Source organism: Erpetoichthys calabaricus, chromosome 1 (assembly GCF_900747795.2).
Source record: "Erpetoichthys calabaricus chromosome 1, fErpCal1.3, whole genome shotgun sequence".
Classification (NCBI taxonomy): Eukaryota; Metazoa; Chordata; class Cladistia; order Polypteriformes; family Polypteridae; genus Erpetoichthys; species Erpetoichthys calabaricus.
The window spans coordinates 244,294,029-244,316,958 of NC_041394.2; the positions used below are offsets into that span (position 1 = coordinate 244,294,029).

General features: G+C 40.0%; 1 protein-coding gene across 1 annotated transcript; it reads right to left on the reverse strand.

Annotated features, from left to right (window-relative positions):
- Positions 1-706: 706 nt before the first annotated feature.
- ndufa12 (NADH:ubiquinone oxidoreductase subunit A12) lies at positions 707-20,948 on the reverse strand. The gene is made up of 4 exons (XM_028813369.2): positions 20,782-20,948; positions 10,491-10,573; positions 5,560-5,647; positions 707-989 (listed from the first exon to the last, which is right to left on the reverse strand). Exons 1-4 carry the CDS (start codon positions 20,868-20,870, stop codon positions 809-811), a joined length of 441 nt encoding a protein of 146 aa, XP_028669202.1. The 5' UTR covers positions 20,871-20,948; the 3' UTR covers positions 707-808.
- Positions 20,949-22,930: the final 1,982 nt, after the last annotated feature.

The following is a 22,930-nucleotide window of genomic DNA, read 5'->3' on the forward strand; positions in this document are numbered from 1 at the left end:
AGGGTAACTCTTTGGGCCATAATGTCTTTCTTCAGAAGCCACTGTCCCAAAGTTGATTTAAATTGCAGAACATCGGACCTTATATTTCCACTAGTATTGCAGCATAGGCAGATTAAGTGATTTCCTTGGGATTATGCACCTCGTCAGGTACAATCCAAAAATCTTAGTCACTAGGCCAATACTGTCTGCCATTTTAAAGGTCCAGGCCATTATTGCTGTTGCTTTGAAAAGCCAAGAACTTGTGTTAATCTTTAGCACCAAAAATGCCTGCAAATTACAAAGTTTTGCCGCTTACAACACAAAGGCAGGGGAAAAATGTTTCCTAAATTATTTGTAACAATAATAATTTTACCAAGTATTACTGTCGCTATCTACTGTCACTTTAATTATCACTGACTTACATTAAACATTTTCTTTTAATATGAACAATCCTATACATTACTTAATTTGTAATTAATGTTATTTGTATATTTTGTAAAATGCCCATATTGGTTTATAAAAATACCCCTGGATTTAGTCAGTGGAAGTAAATTCCTACTCTGGTGTGCCCACATGTGTATGCCCTATGATGGAATGGCAGTAGTATTTGGGTAGGATGCAGCAGCAGATACCCTGAACCATACACACTTCATTTTGCCATCTATCCACATGGAACTTCATCAACCAATGGCATCAAATGGTTTAGAACAATTCAGTACAACACATGTTGAATATTTCAATGTTTTTTTAATTTCAGACTATAGAAATAAAAGGAGAATTGGAATAATTTACAACCAGACTGTTTTTTCTGGCATGATGTGCATCACTTTTAATTACTGGACACTTTTGGCGGTTCCCATGCCTGGATTTTCTTGCGGGTTGTTGAAAATGGCACATACTGACCCGAACTGCCACTTTGGTTAAATTTATGATTTTCCCAGATAAACTTGCGTGGCACAGGAGGATGGGTAGAAGGTGGTTCTTCAGTCATGCAGTGAAGCCAGCGGTGCCTGCACACATTCAAGTTTGGAGAGGAAATAAAAAACACACATTAAAAACTAGTAACTTCATGAACATATAAAAAAAAAACAAAACAAACATTTACATTAATATGTTCACGTACAGTTTATATTCTCTCTTTACACTACAAGAAGAACATAAGCCATCATATTTTTTTTCTTTATCATTGTAGGGTCACAAGAAACCAAACCTATCCCAGCCACAGCCAGTATAAGACAGAAACCAAGTGCAGACTGGGAGCCAGCCAATCACATGGCAGACTTACTAAGAAATACTTATTCACAAAGGCTGAATTTATCTTTGGAGTGTGGGAGTAAGCCACAGTACTATATAACATTATGCATTAACCAAAGTGTCACCCAAGCACCTTAAAATATAAAAATTAGAATGAAATTTACAAAACCTAAACACTTCATTATGTCATGATAACACATATTTCATATGGCTATCATCAGGATTGACTTGCCAAAATACCTGATTCCAGGGAATAGTGAAAGCCTTAGTGAGTTCATCATACCAACTTTTGCTCAGTTTATTTCAAGGATGTGGATTGTTCCTGACCTGTGTGAACTTCAAGCTGCATTTCTGCAAGGTGTTTATACTGGCACTCAAAATGTTCAATACAGTATCTGTAAAGATGAGCAAACCATTGAGTAACATATGGTGGAGAACCTGTTTGGCTATGTGAAAAACAAATTCTTAAGTGAAGTTTGGCCAAGTACTAAATATTTATTGTACACCTTTTGTCTTAATAGATTAAAGGCTGTCAAGAGGATAGTTTCAATAACTGTTGGATTGTTTGCGTGCATAGGGGTTGTTCACTATCGAAGATGTTGCAGAATGAATTGGATAGAATACGTTCACTGTGGAACATGTAGCACCAGTGGGTAGCTGAGTGAACACACTGATGGAGCAGAGACAGGATCATGTAAAGGACTTGGATAAATTGAGGCTAAAAGGCGATTACAGACCATAGGGCAACACTAACAGAAATCTGTTCTTGGCTAACATTAACTGTTGTGTGACATTAGCTGCCATGTGTATGACATTAATCTGGACCCCTCAGCTACAATGAAATGCTTTACTCTCACACCCCAGCAGAGTGCAAAGACTTGTCTGATGTTATGAACGTTCAATACTGAGCAGCACAGTGGTGCTTGTCCTCTTTCATTTATGAGTTTGGTGCACCAAATCCATACAATGCCTGAAAAAAATTTTGGGGAGTTACATGGGGGACACCTCATCCAGTCTTAGTACCCCTTTGCATCCAATATTGTTGGGACAGGCTCCAGTTTACTGTTACCCTAGCCTAGATCAGGGGTATAGAAAAACAATGGATGGATGTGCCACAAAAGCTGTACTAATGAAGCATTCTCCGCCACAATCACCGATTTGTCTTACTGATACTGTTTAGCAGTTGGAACCTCAGCATCAAAACCTGTGTGTATCTCAAATATCCAAGAATATACTAACAGATTGCTACCTATGATAGCCGTCCATCCATCCATCATCCAACCCACTATATCCTAATTACAGGGTCATGGGGGTCTGCTGGAGCCAATTATAACCATCACTGTTTAATATCGTAGGTCTGCACAGTAACTGATATGTGCAGTTGTTTCTACACTATATGGTATATGGTCCATTTTGAATACTGTGTGTTCATACTCTGACTCTGTACAATGCTTGCATGGACTGGGTGTTGGGCAAGGCCGTGGGGTTCAGCGGCTGTGGGGCATCTGTTGCTGAAGAGAGATTCACTGATTCTGACTTTGCTAGCGATGCTGTGATGTTTGGAGAGTCAATGGAGGCTCTGATCGAGAGACTGAGCGAGAAGTCCGAGTGTCTAAGCTTGCGAGTGCCCTGAATAAAAACCAAGACCCAGGCCTCTTAGGCACAGCCATCTGTAGTGTGTCTTTCTGCGGAGAGTGTCGACCTTGTCAAGAGGTTTGCTTGCCACACCAGGGACATTCATGTCTCTGGTGACTCTTCCTATGAAGTCAGTAGACAGATTGGGAGAGCATGAGGGGGTCATGAGGTCGCTGCAAAGGGGTGTATGGCACTGCCGATATCTTTGCTAAAGGAGGAAGGTCTAAGTCTTTAGAGTCCTGGTGCTTCCTGTTTTGCTATATGGATTTGAGACATGGACGCTATCCAGTGACCTGAGACGAAGACTGGACTCCTTAGGTACTGTGCCTCTTTGGAGAATCCTTGGGTACTCCTGGTTTGACTTTGTGTCGAATGAGCGGTTGCTCATGGAGTCCTGAATGAGGCACATTACCTGCATTGTGAGGTGCATCAGTTACGGCACTACGGCCATATGGCGCGACTCCCTGAGGGTGACCTGACTTGCAGGATCCTGACTGTTGATGCCTATTTAGCACCTGGCTGCAGTACATATATGGTCATTTCAGGATGGTGGGACTGGACTGTATGTCTGTATGGGGGGTCACCAACAAGGATCTTGAGCGGTTTCGTCATGTGGTATGTGCGGCAACATACTGTACCAGTACATGCTCCTCAACCTGACCTGACTGATCTAGATAAAGAGCATAGAAAACAGATAGGGGGCATTTATTTACTATTGCTTCACTCCATTTAATAGAATGCTGCTTTTTTCATCTGTTGCTAACAGAATAAAAAAATCTACTTTATCAATCACACATGGCAAAAACCTAAAACAGAAAATAAATTACATTCAATAAAAAAATTAAATTCCAATGTTATCATAATGAAAGTGTGCTTTACATTTCAAAATGATGTACTACTGTATGCATAACAACTTGTACTTAATTGATGACTTGGCTGAATAAGACAAATTGGGGTTTACATTAAAGGCATCAGAACTCTTTAAACTAAAAAGTGAATCTTGTATTCAAGGACACCAGTGGAACGTAAGGAAAAGTACATTAAAAACTGTGGCGAGGAGGAACTTATCGCAAAGAATCTAGAATAAACTAGATATGGAAACATTTGGCCGTGAGCTAAACAAAGAAACCTGATTGAATGGTCTCTTCTCATTTATCAAACTGCTTATGTTCAATAATAGATTATAGAAAAAAAATGCTTTAGATACCCTATATTAACATTAGCTTTTGCCTTACTGTATTATCCAATAAATCTATACTACCGAAAAAGTGTTTCTTTCTTCTGGTCAACTTCATTAATAAAATATCTCTCTCTTTTTTAATTTAAAAATAGAAACGACTATAAAACATACATGGTGAAAAGAGCTGTATGGAATAATCCAGTGTGACGTTTCCATATACGTACAGTACATCGCAAAACCTCAAGTGATGCACGAAAGCTCACAGCAAAAATAATGAGAGGACTCTAGGACACACTAAAGCACAACAGAATGAATGCATTTTTAAACTTTCCTTTACTAAGAAGATGCCAGGCTACATAAACTTTTAAAAATACTTTTGTGCATAGCCAGTCACATTAATTCTGGCAACCAACAAGAAGCTAAGCTATATGATTTAGTCCAGTTAATATTCACAGTAAATACTGGAGGATGTCTGTGCAAGTTTTAATGCTTTAACAGATGAATACACCTATTCCTAAAGAAATTAAAGTAACAAGTCTCTATAACATAACCAAAATTACTTACTTTTAGATAATTTCTGTTTTGTGACTTAGTGTTGAATAGTAAAGCTTATTGTAACTTATATTGTATTTGCTTTTGGATCTAAAGTACCACTGAACATGGAAGCGATGAATGTGCAAATCGAGCTGAAAGTACATCTTTCCAATAATCTAAAAATATATATTTCAGCAAGTCAATTTTTACCACATTGGAAGTATTGCATAGTTAACCTAATAAGCAATATACATTGAAATATTTTCTTTAATAGGGCATTACATTCTTTTTTATTAGATGAAAGTAACAACCCCCACCCAAATCCTGTCAAATGACAAATTAATAACAAGTTATCACTTTGTATGACACTATACATTTTTGTCCAGAAAATACAAAAAATGTTAAATATCACAATCTATGGCCAGAAACTACAATTCACAAATGAAATTGCCTGGGTTACTAAAGGCAATCAAGGATTACTACAAAATAAAAATGTATTGTCATAATTGCTCCCTAATTTCAACAGAAAGAAATAAAAGTGGCAGAAGCATCAACTAAAATGGAAAATGTCATCAAACTCCCAATGCAATTGCTTGAGCCAGATGTTAGCAAAGTTAGCAATGCTAACATCATTGACCAAGGTATGCATTTCTGGCAGAGAAGAGTGGAGACCAATAAAGGCAAAGGAAAGATACAAGTGTTAGTATTTGAAGAACAAACATTACAACTTCACATACACTTCAATATACTGTGTCACAGCTCCATACGCAATTTTTTTTTGCTTGTTTTAATTTTACTAATATTCAGCCATTTATTACTGTTTATAATGACTACAGGTTCTAAGATGAGGTCACACCTTATTTTCTAGCATTTGTTCTATTGTAAAATTGTTTTATTATTCACAATAACCCATAATCTTTTTACTGTTTGTTACATTTCCTTTGATTATACAATTACTTAAATAGTGTTCCACTTACCATTCTGGCGGTACCATGCTGCCATCGACCTCCCAGACCGTCCTTTTCCCATTCATCTCCATTGTATATATAACCCATCTATGTCGGCCTGATATGAAAGTAACACAAAAATATAAAAAGGATTTTTAAAGTAATTCAAACATTAAATACAAATTTAAGATAATTTGTGGTTAATGGAACGTATAGAAAAGTAATATGATAATATATAAAATATAAAGAAGCAGTCATATAAATTTGTAGCCCAAAAAGATATTTATGCATTGATTTAAAAGGTGCAGGACAGAGCTTTAACAGTACTAGCTTACATTTTTCTATATTAATAACAGAAAGCATGTAATCAGGAGGCAGATGATTAGCTTGATCTGTGTTTATGTAATTTTTTATGATGTGGGGGAGAGAGAGGATCTATGCAGGGAGAAATGCTAGAACATAGAAGAAGGCACAAAAAAGTGAGCTCTAATTTTCCTTCAAGTTACAAAATGAAATATTCTAGAATTTTAGTAAGTAGGCAATGTTTAGAATATTAAAGAATTATAGTCCTCCATACGGGCAACTGCAGAAACTGTCTATAAGACAATAGTGACATACATAGTTTATATCAGACAGGAAAATGCTTATGGTCTTATACTTATGGTATGCCGGATCAGGGGTTAATAGGGATGCATTAACGCCTTTTCTCTCTCCCCTCCTGATCCTCCGAACAGAAGCCTGCCTATCTCCACCTCTACCTCTACTACTGACCTTACTTCTGATTCCAACCCCTTAGATACACCCCTTCCCACTCAGCAGCTATAGTATTACGGTGTTGTACGGTGTATAGTACTTTGGTGTATGGATGTACTGAGAAATCAAGCGAAATGACAAATTTTATAGGCTAACTAAAAAGATTTCAATATGCAAGCTTTCAAGACAACTCAGGCCCCTTCTTCAGGCAAGATATAAAAGCAGCCACTTTTCCCTCACTAGCCAGACCCGTCTTGGACACACTCCGAAGAGACTACTTGACTACAATTAGATCCATTGCTTTACTTTTCTTCGTAGGATTTTAAATATACGAGGTGGAACACCAAACCTTTTCCTGTCTCTTTGGTCTTTTTTTACAACTGGTGAAACCTAAACTGAACTTTGGGACTCAATGCAAAATCTAGCACATCACACTGAAAACACAACTCCTACAGTGAAACCAAGTGGCATGAGCATCATGCTTAGGAAATGCTTCTCTGGGGCTAGTACTAGCAAATACAAAGACAGAGGAAAATGGACAAAGCTAAGCAGACAAAAACCTTCTTTTTCGGCTGCTCCTCACTACATCCATAAACCTTCTCTTAGGCCTTCCTCTTTTCCTCTTCCCTGGCAGCTCTATCCTTAGCATCCTTCTACCAATATACTCAGCATCTCTCCTCTGCACATGTCCAAACCAACGCAATCTCGCCTCTCTGTCTCCTAACCGTCCAACTTGAGCTGATCCTCTAATGTACTCATTTCTAATCCTATCCATCCTTGTCACACCCAATGCAAATCTTAGCATCTTTAACTCTGCTAACTCCAGCTCTGTCTCCTGCTTTCTGGTTAGTGCCACCGTCTCTAGCCCATATAACATAGCTGGTCTCACTACCATCCTGTAGACCTTCCCTTTCACTCTTGCTGATACCCATCTATCACAAATTACTTCTGACACTCTTCTCCACCCATTCCACCTTGCCTGCACTCTCTTTTTCACCTCTCTTCCACAATCCCTATTACTCTGTACTGTTGATCCCAAGTATTTAAACTCATCCACCTTTGCCAACTCTACTCCTTGCATCCTCACCATTCCACTGACCTCCCTCTCATTTACACACATGTATTCTGTCTTGTTCCTACTGACCTTCATTCCTCTCCTCTCTAGAGCATATCTCCACCTCTCCAGGGTCTCCTCAACATGCTCCCTACTATCGATACAGATCACAATGTCATCAGCAAACAAAGTCCACGGGGACTCCCGTCTAATCTCATCTGTCAACCTGTCCAACACCATTGCAAATAAGAAAGGGCTCAGAGCCGATCCCTGATGTAATCCCACCTCCAACTTGAATGCATCCGTCACTCCTACTGTAGACCTCACCACTGTCACACTTCCCTCGTACATATACCTTCTGGTCTTCTCTAAACTTCTCCATCAACATCCTCAGAGCAAACATTGCATCTGTGGTGCTCTTTCTTGGCATGAAACCATACTGCTGCTCACTAATCATCACCTCCTTTCTTAACTGAGCTTCCACTACTCTTTCCCATAACTTCATGCTGTGGCTCATCAATTTTATCCTCCTGTCATTACTACAGTCCTGCACATTCCCCTTATTCTTAAATATCACCACCAGTACACTTCTTCTCCACTCCTCAGGCATCCTCTCACTTTCCAAGATTCCATTAAACAATCTGGTTAAAAACTCCACTGCCATCTCTCCTAAACACCTCCATGCTTCCATAGGTATGTCATCTGGACCAATGGCCTTTCCATTTTTCATCCTCTTCATAGCTGTCCTTACTTCCTCCTTGCTAATCCGTTGCATTTCCTGATTCACTATCTCCACATCATCCAACCTCTTCTCTCTCTCGTTCTCTTTATTCATCAGCCTCTCAAAGTCCATCTGCTCAATACACTCTCCTCGCTTGTGAGTATGTTTCCATCTTTATCCTTGATCACCCTAACCTGCTGCACATCTTTCCCAGCTCGGTCCCTCTGTCTAGCCAGTTGGTACAGGTCCTTTTCTCCCTCCTTAGTGTCCAACCTCTCATACAACTCATCACACACCTTTTCTTTAGCCTTCGAGACCTCTCTCTTCACCTTACGCCTTATCTCCTTGTACTCTTGTCTTTCTGCATCTCTGACTATCCCACTTCTTCTTTTCCATCCTCTTCCTCTGTATACTCTCCTGTATTTCCTCATTCCACCACCAGGTTTCCTTTCCCTCCTTCCTCTTTCCAGATGTCACGCCAAGCACCCTTCTTGCTGTCACCCTTACTACATCTGCTGTAGTTTCCCAGCTGTCTGGTAACTCTTCACTGCCACCCAGTGCCTGTCTCACCTCCTCCCTAAACTCAACCTTGCAGTCTTCCTTTTTCAACTTCCACCATTTGATCCTTGGCTCTGCCCTCACTCTCTTCCTCTTCTTGATCTCCAAAGTCATCCTACAGACCACCATCCTATGCTGCTTAACTACACTTTCCCCTGCCACCACTTTGCAGTCTTTAATCTCCTTTAATCTCCTTCAGATCAACTGTTCTGCATAGGATGTAGTCTATCTGTGTGCTTCTTCCTCCACTCTTGTATGTAACCCTATGTTCCTAACTCTTCTTAAAATATGTATTCACCACAGCCACGTCCATCCTTTTGGCAAAATCCACTATCCTCTGACCTTCTTCATTCCTCTCCTTGACACCATACCTACCCATCACCTCTTTGTCTCCAATGTACCCTTCAACAACATGCCCATTGAAATCTGCTCCAATCACCACTTTCTGTCCCTTGGGTACACTGTTCATCAGTTCATCACTTCATCCAACTAAATCCAAAAATCTTCCTTCTCACCCTTTGCACACCCAACTTGCAGTGCATATGCACTAACAACGTTCATCATCACGCCTCCAATTTCCAGCTTCATAATCATTTCTCTGCCTGACACTCTTTTCACCTCCAAAACACTCTTGACATACTGTTCCTTCAGAACAACTCCTACCCCATTTCTCCTCCTATCCACACCATGATAGAACAATTTGAATCCACCTGGTTTTACTACCCCTCCATTTAGTCTCTTGCACGCACATTATATCAACCTTTCTTCTCTCCATCATATCTGCTAACTCTCTCCCCTTACCAGTTATACTGCCAACATTCAAAGTTCCTACCCTCAGTTCTACTTTCTTTACTTTCCTCCTCTCCTCCTGCCTCCGGACACATCTGCCCCCTCTTCTGTTGGCTAACAGTACTGGTGGTGGTCGTTGTTAACCCGGGGCTCGACCGATCTGGTATGGAAATTTGTATTGTTGTCCGCATATTGATTTGGCAAAATTTTACACCGGATGCCCATCCTGACGAAATCCTTCCCATTTATCTGGGCTTGGGACCGGCACGAAGAAACACACTGGTTTGTGCATCCCCTGTGGCTGGGTTAGACAAAAACCTACTGCAATCCACAAAAGCACTGGGACTTGGAAGACAATTTATCTTCTAAGAGGGCAGAGACTTGAAACATACAGGAAAAGCTGCACTGCAGTGACTAAAAAACATGAAGGTTAATATCCTGGACTCACCAGGCCAAAGCTTTTACTCCATTTCAATGGAATATTTGTATAAGAGATTAAAAACTGCTGTCCACAAACGGCCACCGCTAATCTTGGTAGAGCACTTCTGCCATGAAGAATGGCCATAATTCCACTGTCAAGATCTGAAATTCTGATTTACTCCAGAGAGATTCAGAGCCAACAATGGACATACCAAATATTAACTTGGAGCAAAGGGGACACTTACACTATAAATAATTTTTGGTCTTCCATTTTTAATTTAGGAAAACGTCTAGAGATTTTCACTTTGACATTAGAGAGCATGTTACCATGATGACTGATGCTGCAACACAACAGAATATCAAAACTCTGAGAGTAAATGCATTTTTTAGCCACCTATGCTAATATGCAAGTTTGCAATGTATTTGCAAACTGATCAGTGTTGTTTTTTTATTTTATATGGCTCATTTTGCATATTGTGAACTGGGATAAGCACGTTAGAAAATTGAAGGATACAAGAATATTTATGTATCACTCCACTTGATTAAAAGATACATTTTTTTGTCCATTACAACCTAAAAATCTATTCTGCTGGCTAAAATTATTTTTATAATGATTATTAAAAATTATCTACTTGAAAATAATGAAACACAAAATGAAAAAATTACCAAAGAAATAATATTTATCTTCATAATACTTGTTGCCATATTTGTCTGTTCCAACAAGGGCGCCAGTTTTTAGGTCATTTACTCTGAAAAATAAAATTGAAAAAACTTTCAGAATAAACAGTACATGATTTATGCACAACTTAAAAATAAGTGCACCATCTGTTTTCATTTTAACATCACCACCATTCCTTATCTCTTACCTTATTCCCACTTTGTTACCCATCATCCTATTAACGGTTTTATTCTCCACTCATTTGCTCTACATGCTTCTTTTTTCAAGACTCCAAGCTACAACGATACTCCATAAAACATTCCCTTTTTGCAATTAGATTTTCAAACCTGCTAAATGGTGGGTGTGACAAAAAGGTCAACATCAAGAACAACCCCAATTCCAAAAGAGTTGGGACTCTGTGTAAAATGAAAATAAAAACAGAATGCAATGATTTGCGAATGTCATAAACCCTTATTTTATTCACAGTAGAAAACACATCAAATATTGAAAGTGACACATTTCACCTATGTCATGAAAAATATTAGCTCAATTTGAATTTTATAACAGCAAATTGTCTCAAAAAAGTTGGGACAGGGCCATGCTTACCACTGTGTAGCATCCTCTCTTCTTTTAACAACAGTCTGTAAACATTTGGGAACTGAGACCAGTTCTGGATTTTTGGAAGAGGAATGTTGTCCCATTCTTGTCTGATATAAGATTCTAGCTGCTCAACAGTCCTGGGAGTCCTGGGTGTCATTTGTCATATTTTTCATTTCATCATGCACCAAAATTTTGCAATTGGTGAAACATCTGGACTGCAGGCATGCCAGTTCAGCACCCGGACTCTCCTACTGCAAAGCCATGCTGTTCTAATAGATGCAATATGTGGTTTAGCATTATCTTGCTGAAATATGCAAGGCCTTCCCTCAAAAAGATGTCACCTAGAAGGGAGTATATGTTGCTCTAAAACCTGTATATCCCTTTCAGTATTGATTGTGCCATTCCAGATGTGGACTCCCCCAATATCATCGGAGATGCAGGCTTTTGAAATAAACGCTGATAACAAGCCGGATGGTCCCGATCTCTTCCTTAGGCCAAAGGACAAGGATTTCAAATATTGACACATCACACCACAGAACAGTTTTCCACTTTGCCTCAGTCCATTTTAAATGAGCTTTGGCCCACAGAAGAGGGCGGTGTTTTTGGATCATGTTCAGATATGGCTTCTTGTTTGGATGATAGAGCTTTACCTTCATTTGTGAATGCCAGGGCAAACTGTGTTCACAGACAATAATTTCTGAGAGTGTTCCTGAGCCCAAGCAGTGATTTCCATGACAGAATCAGGCCTGTTTTTTTAATGCGGTTCTACCTGAGGGCCTAAATATCACGGGCATCCAATATTGATTTTTGGCCTTGTCCCTTGCACACAGAGATTTCTGCAGATCTTTTGATATTATGTACTGTAGATAATGAGATATTCAAAGTCATTACAATTCTATGTTGAGGAACATTACTCTGAAATTGTTCCACAATTTGTAGACTCCGTTTTTTGCAGATTGGTGAGCCTCTGCCCATCTTTACTTTTGAGAGACCTTGCCTCTCTAAGATGCTCTTTTTATATCCAATCATGTTACTGACCTGTTGCCAGTTCACCTAATTAGTTGTAAAATGTTCCTCCAGCTGTTTCTTTTTAGTATCATTTACTTTTCCAGACTTCTGTTGCCCCGTCGCAACTTTTTTGAGATGTGTTGCTGCCATCAAATTCAAAGCGAGCTAATATTTTTTATGACATAGTAAAATGTTTCACTTTCAATGTTTTGATATGTTTTCTATATTCTATTGTGAATAAAATACAGGTTTATGAGATTTGCAAATCATTGCATTGTTTTTATTTACATTTTTCACAGTGTCCCAACTTTTTTGGAATTAGGGTTGTAGATATAATTTTAAACATTGAAAAAGGTCACTTGTTGTTTGGTGTTACCTGCCAGATATAGGGCCCTATGATTTCTGCGATGCGGAAAACACGGATGGAATCACAGAATTAACACTTAAAAATGGATTTTAAATTTAAAAACGGAAATATGTGGAACTTAGAGACTGAAGGGGTGACAGTTACAAAACTTCCCAATAAATTAAGCAATGTAATAATCTGTAGTTCTATCATTCAGATGCTATTTTCTAGTTTGTTGCTTCTCAAGCGAACGCAATTCTTCATAGAAATCCAGTCGTGCCTCTGTTTTTTTGCGTTGTGTTTCCTGTTTGCTTTTCTCATTAAAGGCATGCGAATTAGCCAGCTGCAAGAGACAGAAATGTGGAAGCGAGCAGTATCAGATACCCTAACTAAGAAACACAAGCTTAACTACAAAATTGAGGGCACAACAATATCTCTGCAATTTTTATGAATCTGGACAACTTTTCTGCAAGTTCTGCCAGCAAACCATAGACTGGACACGAAAAGATACTTGCAATGACCACGTCAAATCTAAAACCCATCTCAAAAACAAGGAGAAGTTAAGATCAAAAAGTGTTCCACTTCAGGTAACAACAGAGGAAACAACAAAATCGTCAGATGCAAAACGCCAGTTTGTGTCCATGTGAGTCAAACATACCGCTCGAAAAAATGACGAAGATGCGTCCTTTCTTTCTTAAGCATTGTAAACAAGGAGGCGCGCTGCCAGAAAATGAGCGAAGTCTTCGTCAAACTCATTTCCCCGTCTTTAAACAACATATGGAAGCCGTTCTTCGAAAGATTTGTGGCAATAAAATTTATGTTGTAGTTGATGAAACCAATGATACCTGAAACCACACAGTTCTCAACATAGTGATAGGTGAGTAAACATTTGGCTCTATGGTAATTATTTTATTTAGGCAGTTCTAATTGTGCATGAAATTATATTTAACCGGTATTAATAGTCTTTCCTGTAGAAAAATGTTATTAGTGAACGGCACTAGTTGTTAATGAGTTCCCTTTTAAAAATTAACAACTATGTTTCAGGATTTAATAAATGTTTTGCCTCAAGGTGATGAGGCACACAAGGGCCACATTTGACACTTCCATTATAAACTTAGCACCTACAAACCTGGGCAGAAGAGCAGGCTTCTCCTCGGATGCAACGAGCCCTTAAAAGCGGGTCTCTCTCTTTTTTTTTTTTTTTTTTAAAGTGTAGTTAACCTTCATCTCAGAAGGATGCATCAAACTAGTAACAGCTGTTATAATTCTGGAAGGTACTCACTGCCCTACTGCAGTCTCAGTTTGGGCTCCTACTTGATGAACGGAACTGTAAAATTAGGTTCCATTGTGCTAGTGTGCAGTTTCATTAAAAGGAATGTAAAGTGCCACTTCATTATTGTTTGTCTTGTTGGAGCTGTTACTTCTTTCTTACAGGGAAAAAAAAAAAATACAAAAACTCAAAAATCTGAATCAAGGAAAAATAAAAAAGAATTTGTGAAAAAATAAAATGAATTCCATACGGCCCTACAGATGGCAGTAAAGACCGAGATGCACTGAGCCTCACACACTTCAAGCGTTTATTTTCCTTACAGCACAACATTTAGTATACATTGTTGGTAACTCAGATTCTATGCTGGCAGATGCGGATTTCAAGCTGTGAGGAGAAAGTGAGAGTGCTGCTGAACCATCCCCAAGTATAAGTGAACGTGATACCACCATACAGATTCCAGCAACTTTTATTAGGGAAGAAAATCTGGACATTGAACTATAGGAGCACTCTTGGTTGACAGAGTAATATAAAAATTAAAAAACACATTGGATCCTGGTGGACACTACTGACTCTGAGCCAGTTGGTTATTTAAGTTACTCATTCTGGAGTGTGCCTTTCAACTGATGATTGTGGGAACAGATATGCAGAACTTCCATTGTTTTTTCCTAGCGACTTATCAACACATTCCTGCTTCATCATTTTTCCCAACCACCTAAAAGTACAATGAGCACAAATCGCACTGTGTAGTCTGCAGCAACAGGCGTCAAGAACAGTGTTTAGTGGTGTAACACATATTGTGAATAGTGCAACGTTCCTTTCAACTTTATATACACTTCAAAATGATCTTGTATAGAGGGTGCATCTATTTGGTAGTTGTAATAAAAACAATGTTAACATCTTTTTGTCCACAAATGAAAATTCAGCATTCACAGTGGAAGAAAAATGTAAGCCTCAAAAGAGTTAATCCAATTTGGTGTTGTGGAGGTCCAGAGTCCATGTTACGTTACTTTTCATTGTTTTATTTATTAAATTCGCACATCTTTTTTCTGAACCCATTTATTGAGGTGATGCAGACAATTTAAGTGTTTTCACGTTCTTATTGAAATATTTTGTTTATTTTTGTTTATAATATTATGAAATTACTAACTGAAGCCTTGTAACATTTTTCTTTTTTATGCAGGTTTTTTTTTTTTTTTTTAAAAAACACAATCTGATGATCTGTCTAATGCTGCAACTAAAACCAAAAGCACAGAATGACAGCATATTGCATCCGGCGCCGCCGTGAGTGGCAGCCTTTTCAGCAGCTCCGTGTATGACTGTATACGTATGTGTACTTTTCTACTTTTATTTTTCTATTTTTATTTATTGATCACTCCTACCACTTTATTTTATGTGGATTCCTTCCCTGGACACACTTATTTTTACAACGTGGGCATGGATTTTAACACGCCGAGACTCGCCTATTCAAGTACTCAACTTCGGGCGCTGAGAACAAATGCCAGTGCCGGTGTGGTTCCCTATTTACCCAACGAGGTAAGAAGGCGGTATCGTGGCAGCAGAGCGGGCACTAAGCTAAAAAAGAAGCGGCTTGCGAGAAAGTGGCGTTTCAAGCCTTCGGTGCCTGCTGTGATTCTGGGGAATGTAAACTCAATCTCAAATAAGATCGACGAACTGCTGCGCTGGTGAAAAATGTAAGGACCTACAGAGAATGCAGTTTGTTGTGTTTCTGCGAAACGTGGCTAACTAACACCATCCCAGATGCCAACGTGGAGCTACCTGGGTTTAGCACAGTTAGAGTGGACAGAGATGCAGTACCTGTGGTAAGCACAAAGGAGGAGGACTCGCTCTCTATGTTAATACACGGTGGTGTCACTCTGGACATGTTAACGTCAAAATCTCCACTTGCTGCAGGGATATCGAACTGTTGGCCGTAAGTTTACGTCCCTACTATTTGCCCAGAGAGTTTGGACATGTCATTGTTGTTATTGTATACATTCCTCCTCGGGCAGACGTGGAGTCAGCGAGTGACATCATCCATTCCGCTGTTGCTAAGTTACAAACGCAGCACCCTGAGGCGCTTGTGCTAATCGCTGGAGACTTTAACCATGTGACGCTGGACAAAACATTGCCTGCATTCTCCCAGTATGTGGACTGTAACACCCGGGGAAATAAGACTATTGATTTACTGTATGCAAACGTTAAAGACGCATACAGCGCCACCCCGCTGCCTGCGCTTGGGAAAGGAGATCATAACCTGGTTCAGCTTCAGCCTCACTATAAACCAAAAGTGAGGGTCCTACCTACAACCACACGATCATTCAGGAAGTGGACTCCGGAGGCTGAGAATACTCTGAGAGAACTTTTTGGAACTACAGACTGGGATATCCTGCAGGGATCTCATAATGAGAACATTGAGGAAGTTGTTGACTGCACTACTGACTACATCAACTTCTGTATGGACATTGTAGTTCCAGTAAGAACAGTAACGCTGCTATGCTAACAACAAGCCATGGATTACAAGTGACATCAAGGGCCTTTTGAATCAGAAGAAAAGGGCTTTTAAAGACGGTGATCAGCATGAGCTCAAGCGTGTGCAGAAGGAACTCCGAGTCCAACTCAGGGCGGCGAAGGAGCAGTACAGGAGAAAGCTGGAGCAGAAGTTGCAGAATAACAGCATGAAGGAAGTGTGGGATGGGATGAAGATCATCACTGGCTGCAGCTCGAAGCGGGGTACCACCTTTGAGAGAGACGTGAAGAGAGCAAACCAAATGAACAACTTTTTTAACAGGTTTGACCACCCTAACCCACTCTCACTCTCACCTCGGAGTACTGCACCCTCCACACATCCTTCTGCTGATACCAGCATAGGAAAAACATCCCCACCCATAATAACAACAGCGCAAGTGAGCAGAGAGCTGAGGAGACTTCGTGCCAGCAAAGCAGCGGGGCCAGATGGAGTATCGCCACGACTGCTGAAGGTCTGTGCATCGGAGCTGGGGGGTCCTCTACAGCGCATCTTCAACCTGAGCCTGGAACAGGGGAGAGTCCCGAGGCTTTGGAAAACATCTTGTATCACCCCAGTCCCAAAGGTATCACGTCCTAGTGAGCTGAATGACTTTCGGCCTGTTGCTCTGACATCACATGTGATGAAGACCATGGAGAGGCTGCTGCTTCACCACCTTAGGCCACAGGTTCAACACGCCCTTGACCCTCTGCAGTTTGCATATCAGGAGAAGGTGGGAGCAGAGGATGCCATCATCTATATGCTACACCGATCCCTCTCTCACTTGGACAGAGGCAGTGGTGCTGTAAGAATTATGTTTCTAGACTTCTCTAGCGCCTTCAACACAATCCAACCTCTGCTCCTTAGGGACAAGCTGACAGAGATGGGATTAGATTCATACCTAGTGGCATGGATCGTGGACTATCTTAAAGACAGACCTCAGTATGTGCGTCTTGGGAACTGCACGTCTGACATTGTGGTCAGCAACACAGGAGCGCCACAAGGGACTGTACTTTCTCCGGTCCTGTTCAGCCTATATACATCGGACTTCCAATACAACTCGGAGTCCTGCCACGTGCAAAAGTTCGCTGATGACACTGCTATCGTGGGCTGTATCAGGAATGGGCTGGAGGAGGAGTATAGGGACCTAATCAAGGACTTTATTAAATGGTGCGACTCAAACCACCTACACCTGAACACCAGCAAAACCAAGGAGCTGGTGGTGGATTTTAGGAGGCCCAGACCCCTCATAGACCCAGTGATCATCAAAGGTGACTGTGTGCAGATGGTGCAGACCTATAAATATCTGGGAGTGCAGCTGGATGATAAATTAGACTGGACTGCCAATACTGATGCGCTGTGCAAGAAAGGACAAAGCCGGTTATACTTCCTTAGAAGGCTGGCTTCCTTCAACATCTGCAATAAGATGCTGCAGATGTTCTATCAAACAGTTGTGGCGAGCGCCCTCTTCTACGCAGTGGTGTGCTGGGGAGGCAGCATTAAGAGGAAAGACGCCTCACGCCTGGACAAACTGGTGAGGAAGGCAGGCTCTATTGTTGGCATGGAGCTGGACAGTTTAACATCTGTGGCAGAGCAAAGGGCGCTCAGCAGGCTCCTATCAATTATGGAGAATCCACTGCATCCACTAAATAATGTCATCTCCAGACAGAAGAGCAGCTTCAGCGACAGACTGCTGTCACTGTCCTGCTCCACAGACAGATTGAGGAGATCGTTCCTCCCCCAAACTATGCGACTCTTTAATTCCACCAGGGGGGGTAAACGTTAATATTTAACATTATACATAGTTATTGTCTGTTTTTTTTCACCTGTATTTTTATCATTCTTTAATTTAATATTATTTATTGTATCAGTATGCTGCTGCTGAAGAATGTGAATTTCCCATCGGGATTAATAAAGTATCTATCTATCTATCTATCTATCTATCATACATACAAATGACCTGAAATATTAAAAGAGTAAAACCTAAGGAGAAAAGTACTTAAATGAAGAGAAAACAAATACAGAGATGGTGTTTTAAAATCTACTGCAGTAGTAATATTAGCACATGCAGGGTACTGTGAAATCACACTCCAGCACCAAGATATTCAAGAACGTATAAACATACAGAACTTAATTTGATACAACAGAATGACTACAACACAAAGCTGTCAAAATATACCAAAGATTATTAACTACTCTCCAGTTGTAGTTTGCAAGAATAAAAAAAATCGTCTATACTCAGATATAGGAATGGATATTTGAGGAGTAAACCACAAGACAATGATTATATTTTTATATTATGTAAATTAAAGAACCATAAACAACTAATCAAATCAAACTAATAATATACTGAACAATTATTTTAAAAATAGAGTTGAATAAAGCAGACTCTGCAGCTGCGTGAATAAAAAAGTACCATTTCTGGTTAGTGGAAATAGCCCTAAAGTTGATAGAAATCTGCGTTTTGTACCTAATATTTGTATGAAAAATTTGGTTGACCTAACTGAAAGCGCACTCAAGTTATCGTGTTTACACACACAATTCTAAAAATGGCATTTTCGGACTCAAGGAAGTCTATAATTTTGAGATTCATCAAAATGTTGAAATCAAATTTTTGGACGATTACAATACTTTTCCTATACTTTGTATACGAGAAAGTAAAATGAGTTTAGCCAATAACAAGAATTTAGTTCTTTATTAAAAATGAACGAAATGTGAAATATACACCATGTTTAGCTCCTACTTTGTCAGCATCTTCAGGAATCAAATGGAAAAAAGCATTTTTCCCCCATGAGGATTGCTTTACATAATACTACTTATGTTTGAAATGCTAAAGTGACACGTTATCAACCAATGTGTCTTACAATGTACCAAGTAGTTAAAGAATGACTCAAAAACAGTAAAGATGGACAGCACAGGCAAAGATTTAGTGGGAAAACTAAAAACCAGGCATTTCTGCTTAAGGCCATGTCACATTACACAACTTTTCCAGTGATTTTCAGTCGTAGACTTCATTTACATCACGTTAACAGTTATAAGCCCGTTGTGATGGGCTCCTGTACCGGCTGGTCACGCAGTGTGCCATGCGCAGCGACTCACTCCACCAAGTCCATAACTCGATCCTCAAATAGATTTGATTGTCTTTAGAGCTAGCAATAGTCTCGGTGTGCATAAGAACTAAAAACCAATGCACTCTCATCAAGACGTACAACACATATAATGTAGTGACAAGGAATAAGGAACGCAAGTATTTCAAACCTTGAAAAGAGTGGAGATTTGTCTTTCTGATATCTCATGTTTCATGCGTCGCAACTTTAGGGAAAAAGGGGCCAAGGTTGTCACCATACCAGTAAACCCTTCATACAGCACCGGCTCCATCAGGCAATATGCATATGCTGTCAGGGGCCAAGCTTGCGATACTTTGGAAATGCAAAACCGTGGGGGAAAGTCGTCACTACAGTCCGGTAATTTGACACAAACTGCGATTTTCAGTCATGTAAACTAAGTAATGACATCAGCAACACTTATATCCTCTCCGCAACAGAACTTGTGTAGTGTGCCATCGACTTTTGCTTTTCAGCCCTGACGATGGTCTGAGTATAAAACATTGTACACGTCTGTACTCTGAAGGCATTAACAATCAGTAAGGTTTGTGCCAGACAGGTTTACTCCACCACTAATCCAGGGTGACTCCTGTGTCCGCAAGGCCTCCAAAGAAAGGTCCAAATCTGCCCTGAACCGAGCCCCATTCACTCGAACTTCTCAACTCTATATTTAATTGGCTAGCCTTTTCCTACCGAAATATAGGCTTCACATCTCTGATCCCACTTTCACTCGAAGATCTTTCTGTGCCTTTAGGGACAGTTTGTTTACTCCAATGCATATTTACAAAATAGGAAATAGTTTCTTTAAACGCGACAATTAAAGGGCTGACACAAATGACAATGAATTCCACTGATATTCTTCCAACTGTCTGCTCATCACCATACCACTAACTACAGGTAAATGCATTTAAAGCGCAGGAGTTCTCCAGAACAGTCTGCGAAGAAAGGCACACGCATCTGTAAGCCAAGCATTGTTCAGTAACTAAAGTTAACTGTGAACAAGGCCGCCTTAAGCATGAGGCGGTATTTCTGTTTTCTCCGCTTTAGAAGAAGTCCGAACCGGCAGCGACCACGTAAACCCGAGCGCGTCACTTAACACATAAGACGCCTTCAGTAAAAGCTACTGACAGTAAACAGCAACTGCAGACAGCCGGTATTGGAACATTAAATGGTGCAGTCATACTTGAGCTAAAATTCACGATTTTGTGGAAGCTCGGGTAATTTTAAAAAAATCATCCATTCAACACGTTATTTTTTGATTGTGGGTAACGTGATGTCTTTATCAAACGTATAATTACAAATTATGAACTTTTAAAACGAATATCACGAAGTAAAAAGGTCAGATTAGACAAGGTTATCAACGCAATAACACCTCCTACTTTATCTGAATGAAAATGTCACGTTTTACGCGGGCATTGCAATGGAAATTCAAATGACAGTCAAAGCAAAAAAAAAAAAAATCTTAAACCTGAAGAACTGCAGCAAGGTTCCCCGCAACCCTCCATGACCTCGTAACTGCTCCACAGCTCGCCGAAACACCCGCACGTACTCCGCCATCTTCAGACGGCAGAATGACAACTTCCGGCCGGAGGAAAAGAGTTCCGTATGGAAACTGGCGGTCCTCAAATCGAACAGCATGATAACCGGAGAAACGGATGGCTGCCTGGCCAAACAATCGATTCTGCTAGACGGCACATGTTCGTGAATTATACGTAAAGAAGCACTTAAAAGACGAGATATATTTACAGGATGACTCTTCGAACCTAGCGCACTTACAGCTTAGTACCACAGGATGGGATACAAGCACCGCGAGTACTTCGGTCGAGTTTGTGCCTCCGAATGCAGTGCACCAGTGTTGCTTCATTTTTGTACTGATCTCTGGGTGATGCTTAGCAAATGTACGGTATAATGAAACAATTCAAATTTCCCCGGCGCCTTTTGCGCATGCGTACAGCTCAACAGTATATGCTCGCGCTGCACTGGGATTGCACGGATGAAGTTTTATAGTTGCTTCCATTTTCTGCGCTCGGATGGTTTAGTTTGAGGATCACGATGAGCCACCACTCAACATGTTCCCTCTGTGTTTTATAGGCCGTCTCTGGTAGCACAACGATGTGCAGCTTGGGTTAATTAGAGACACGTAGTAGTGAAGGTTTGGATGAGACAGTGGTTTGTGGCCATGCTGCGCGTGAACTAGATATGCCTCTAATACAATGGAGAATAATCTCTAAAGTAATTGATGATCAGAAAGTAGCCGACTCAGCCCCGTATACTTAATACTATCTCATGTTGATGGCAGTCTCTCCCTTAGTCTCTATACTGAGAAGTTTCATTTTTACAAAACATCAATAGGGTGTGCACACCTTGGCAGTGAAGCTGGAGCCATATGGGTAGCAAAGTCAAAGAGGTTTGTACATTTCGCAATACTTACTGGAAACAAGGGTAATATTTTCAGGATTTACTTGACAAGGACTGAGTGGTTTGCTGGACTATATGAATATCCAGTATTTCCATAATTCATTTCTAGAGTGGCCACAAATATAAACATGTCAGAGTGATAATCAGTATGAGAAATACTGCTTACATACTGAATGATGTCTGCCTTTTTTACCTCATGCTATGGCTCAATATTGGGCCACAGTCCTTTCCAGTAACTGTATACAAGGCCAGTAGTTACCCTGTGTGGCGTACCAGTCCATCACAGGTCTAGCTTGACGTGCCAGTTACTTTGCATTCTTAGAAATAATGTTTTTTTAACAGCACTGGGTTGTGTGGCCCCTCTTAGAATCATTGCTTGACAAAGGGATTCTTTGCATGTGAAATTCTTTGGACTTTGAAAAAGTGCTTAATATGTGAAGAAAACTGTAATGAATAGTAGGGTACGTGGAAGGAAAACCTGAACGTAGTGCAAGTTATTGAATGCTTAAAGAGGCCCTTAATAATAATATATTTTATTTATGTAGTGGCTTCCCCATGAAAATCAGGAATGTACTGGCATTTCACAAATCTGTTTTTATACATTCATGGCTACTTATGGGACCTGTTAGGGATTTAAATAAAAGAGTTCTTTCTGGATCCTTCACAAGGGCAGTCCCCTGTGGCATCATTCTAAAGAGCCATTCTGGCCCCTTCATGTTTAAGAGTCCAAGGAGAACAAGTGGAAGACCACAGAATCCCCCAACAGGAAGCATCGTAAACCTCCCAACTGACACCATTTAAGAAGGTCTTTTTCTTAATCCTGTATGGTTTCTTTAGCCCATATTTATATTAACCTATTCAATTTAGATACATTATGAACAAATGTATTTTTTAATGGTATTTACAATATTGACAGGAATGCATTTTGCTTAAAATTAGGCATTGTCTATACAGTACATGAAAGTGGTGAACGTAATCTAGTTGCTATTTACAAACAAAGGATGGCAGTCTTTTCAATATTGTGCAATATTCATATTTAAAAAATACAAATAAATTACAGCTTTCATATGAATTCAACAGACATAAACACAACAGGGTTTTATACATTAAAACTAAAAATAAGGTGACTAATACATTGGGTTCAGAAACAATTGTGTTATGCAGTTTACCAAGGCCATGTTTGATAATGTATGTTAAAT

Coding starts and splice junctions, on each gene's coding strand:
- ndufa12 (XM_028813369.2), bottom strand. CDS start 20,870: ATGGCGGAGTACGTGCGGGTGTTTCGGCGAGCTGTGGAGCAGTTACGA. Junction 10,574..20,781: donor ACCTTGCTGCAGTTCTTCAG/GTTTAAGATTTT, acceptor TTTATTTTTCAG/AGTAAATGACCTAAAAACTG. Junction 5,648..10,490: donor AGATAAATATTATTTCTTTG/GTAATTTTTTCA, acceptor CTTTCATATCAG/GCCGACATAGATGGGTTATA.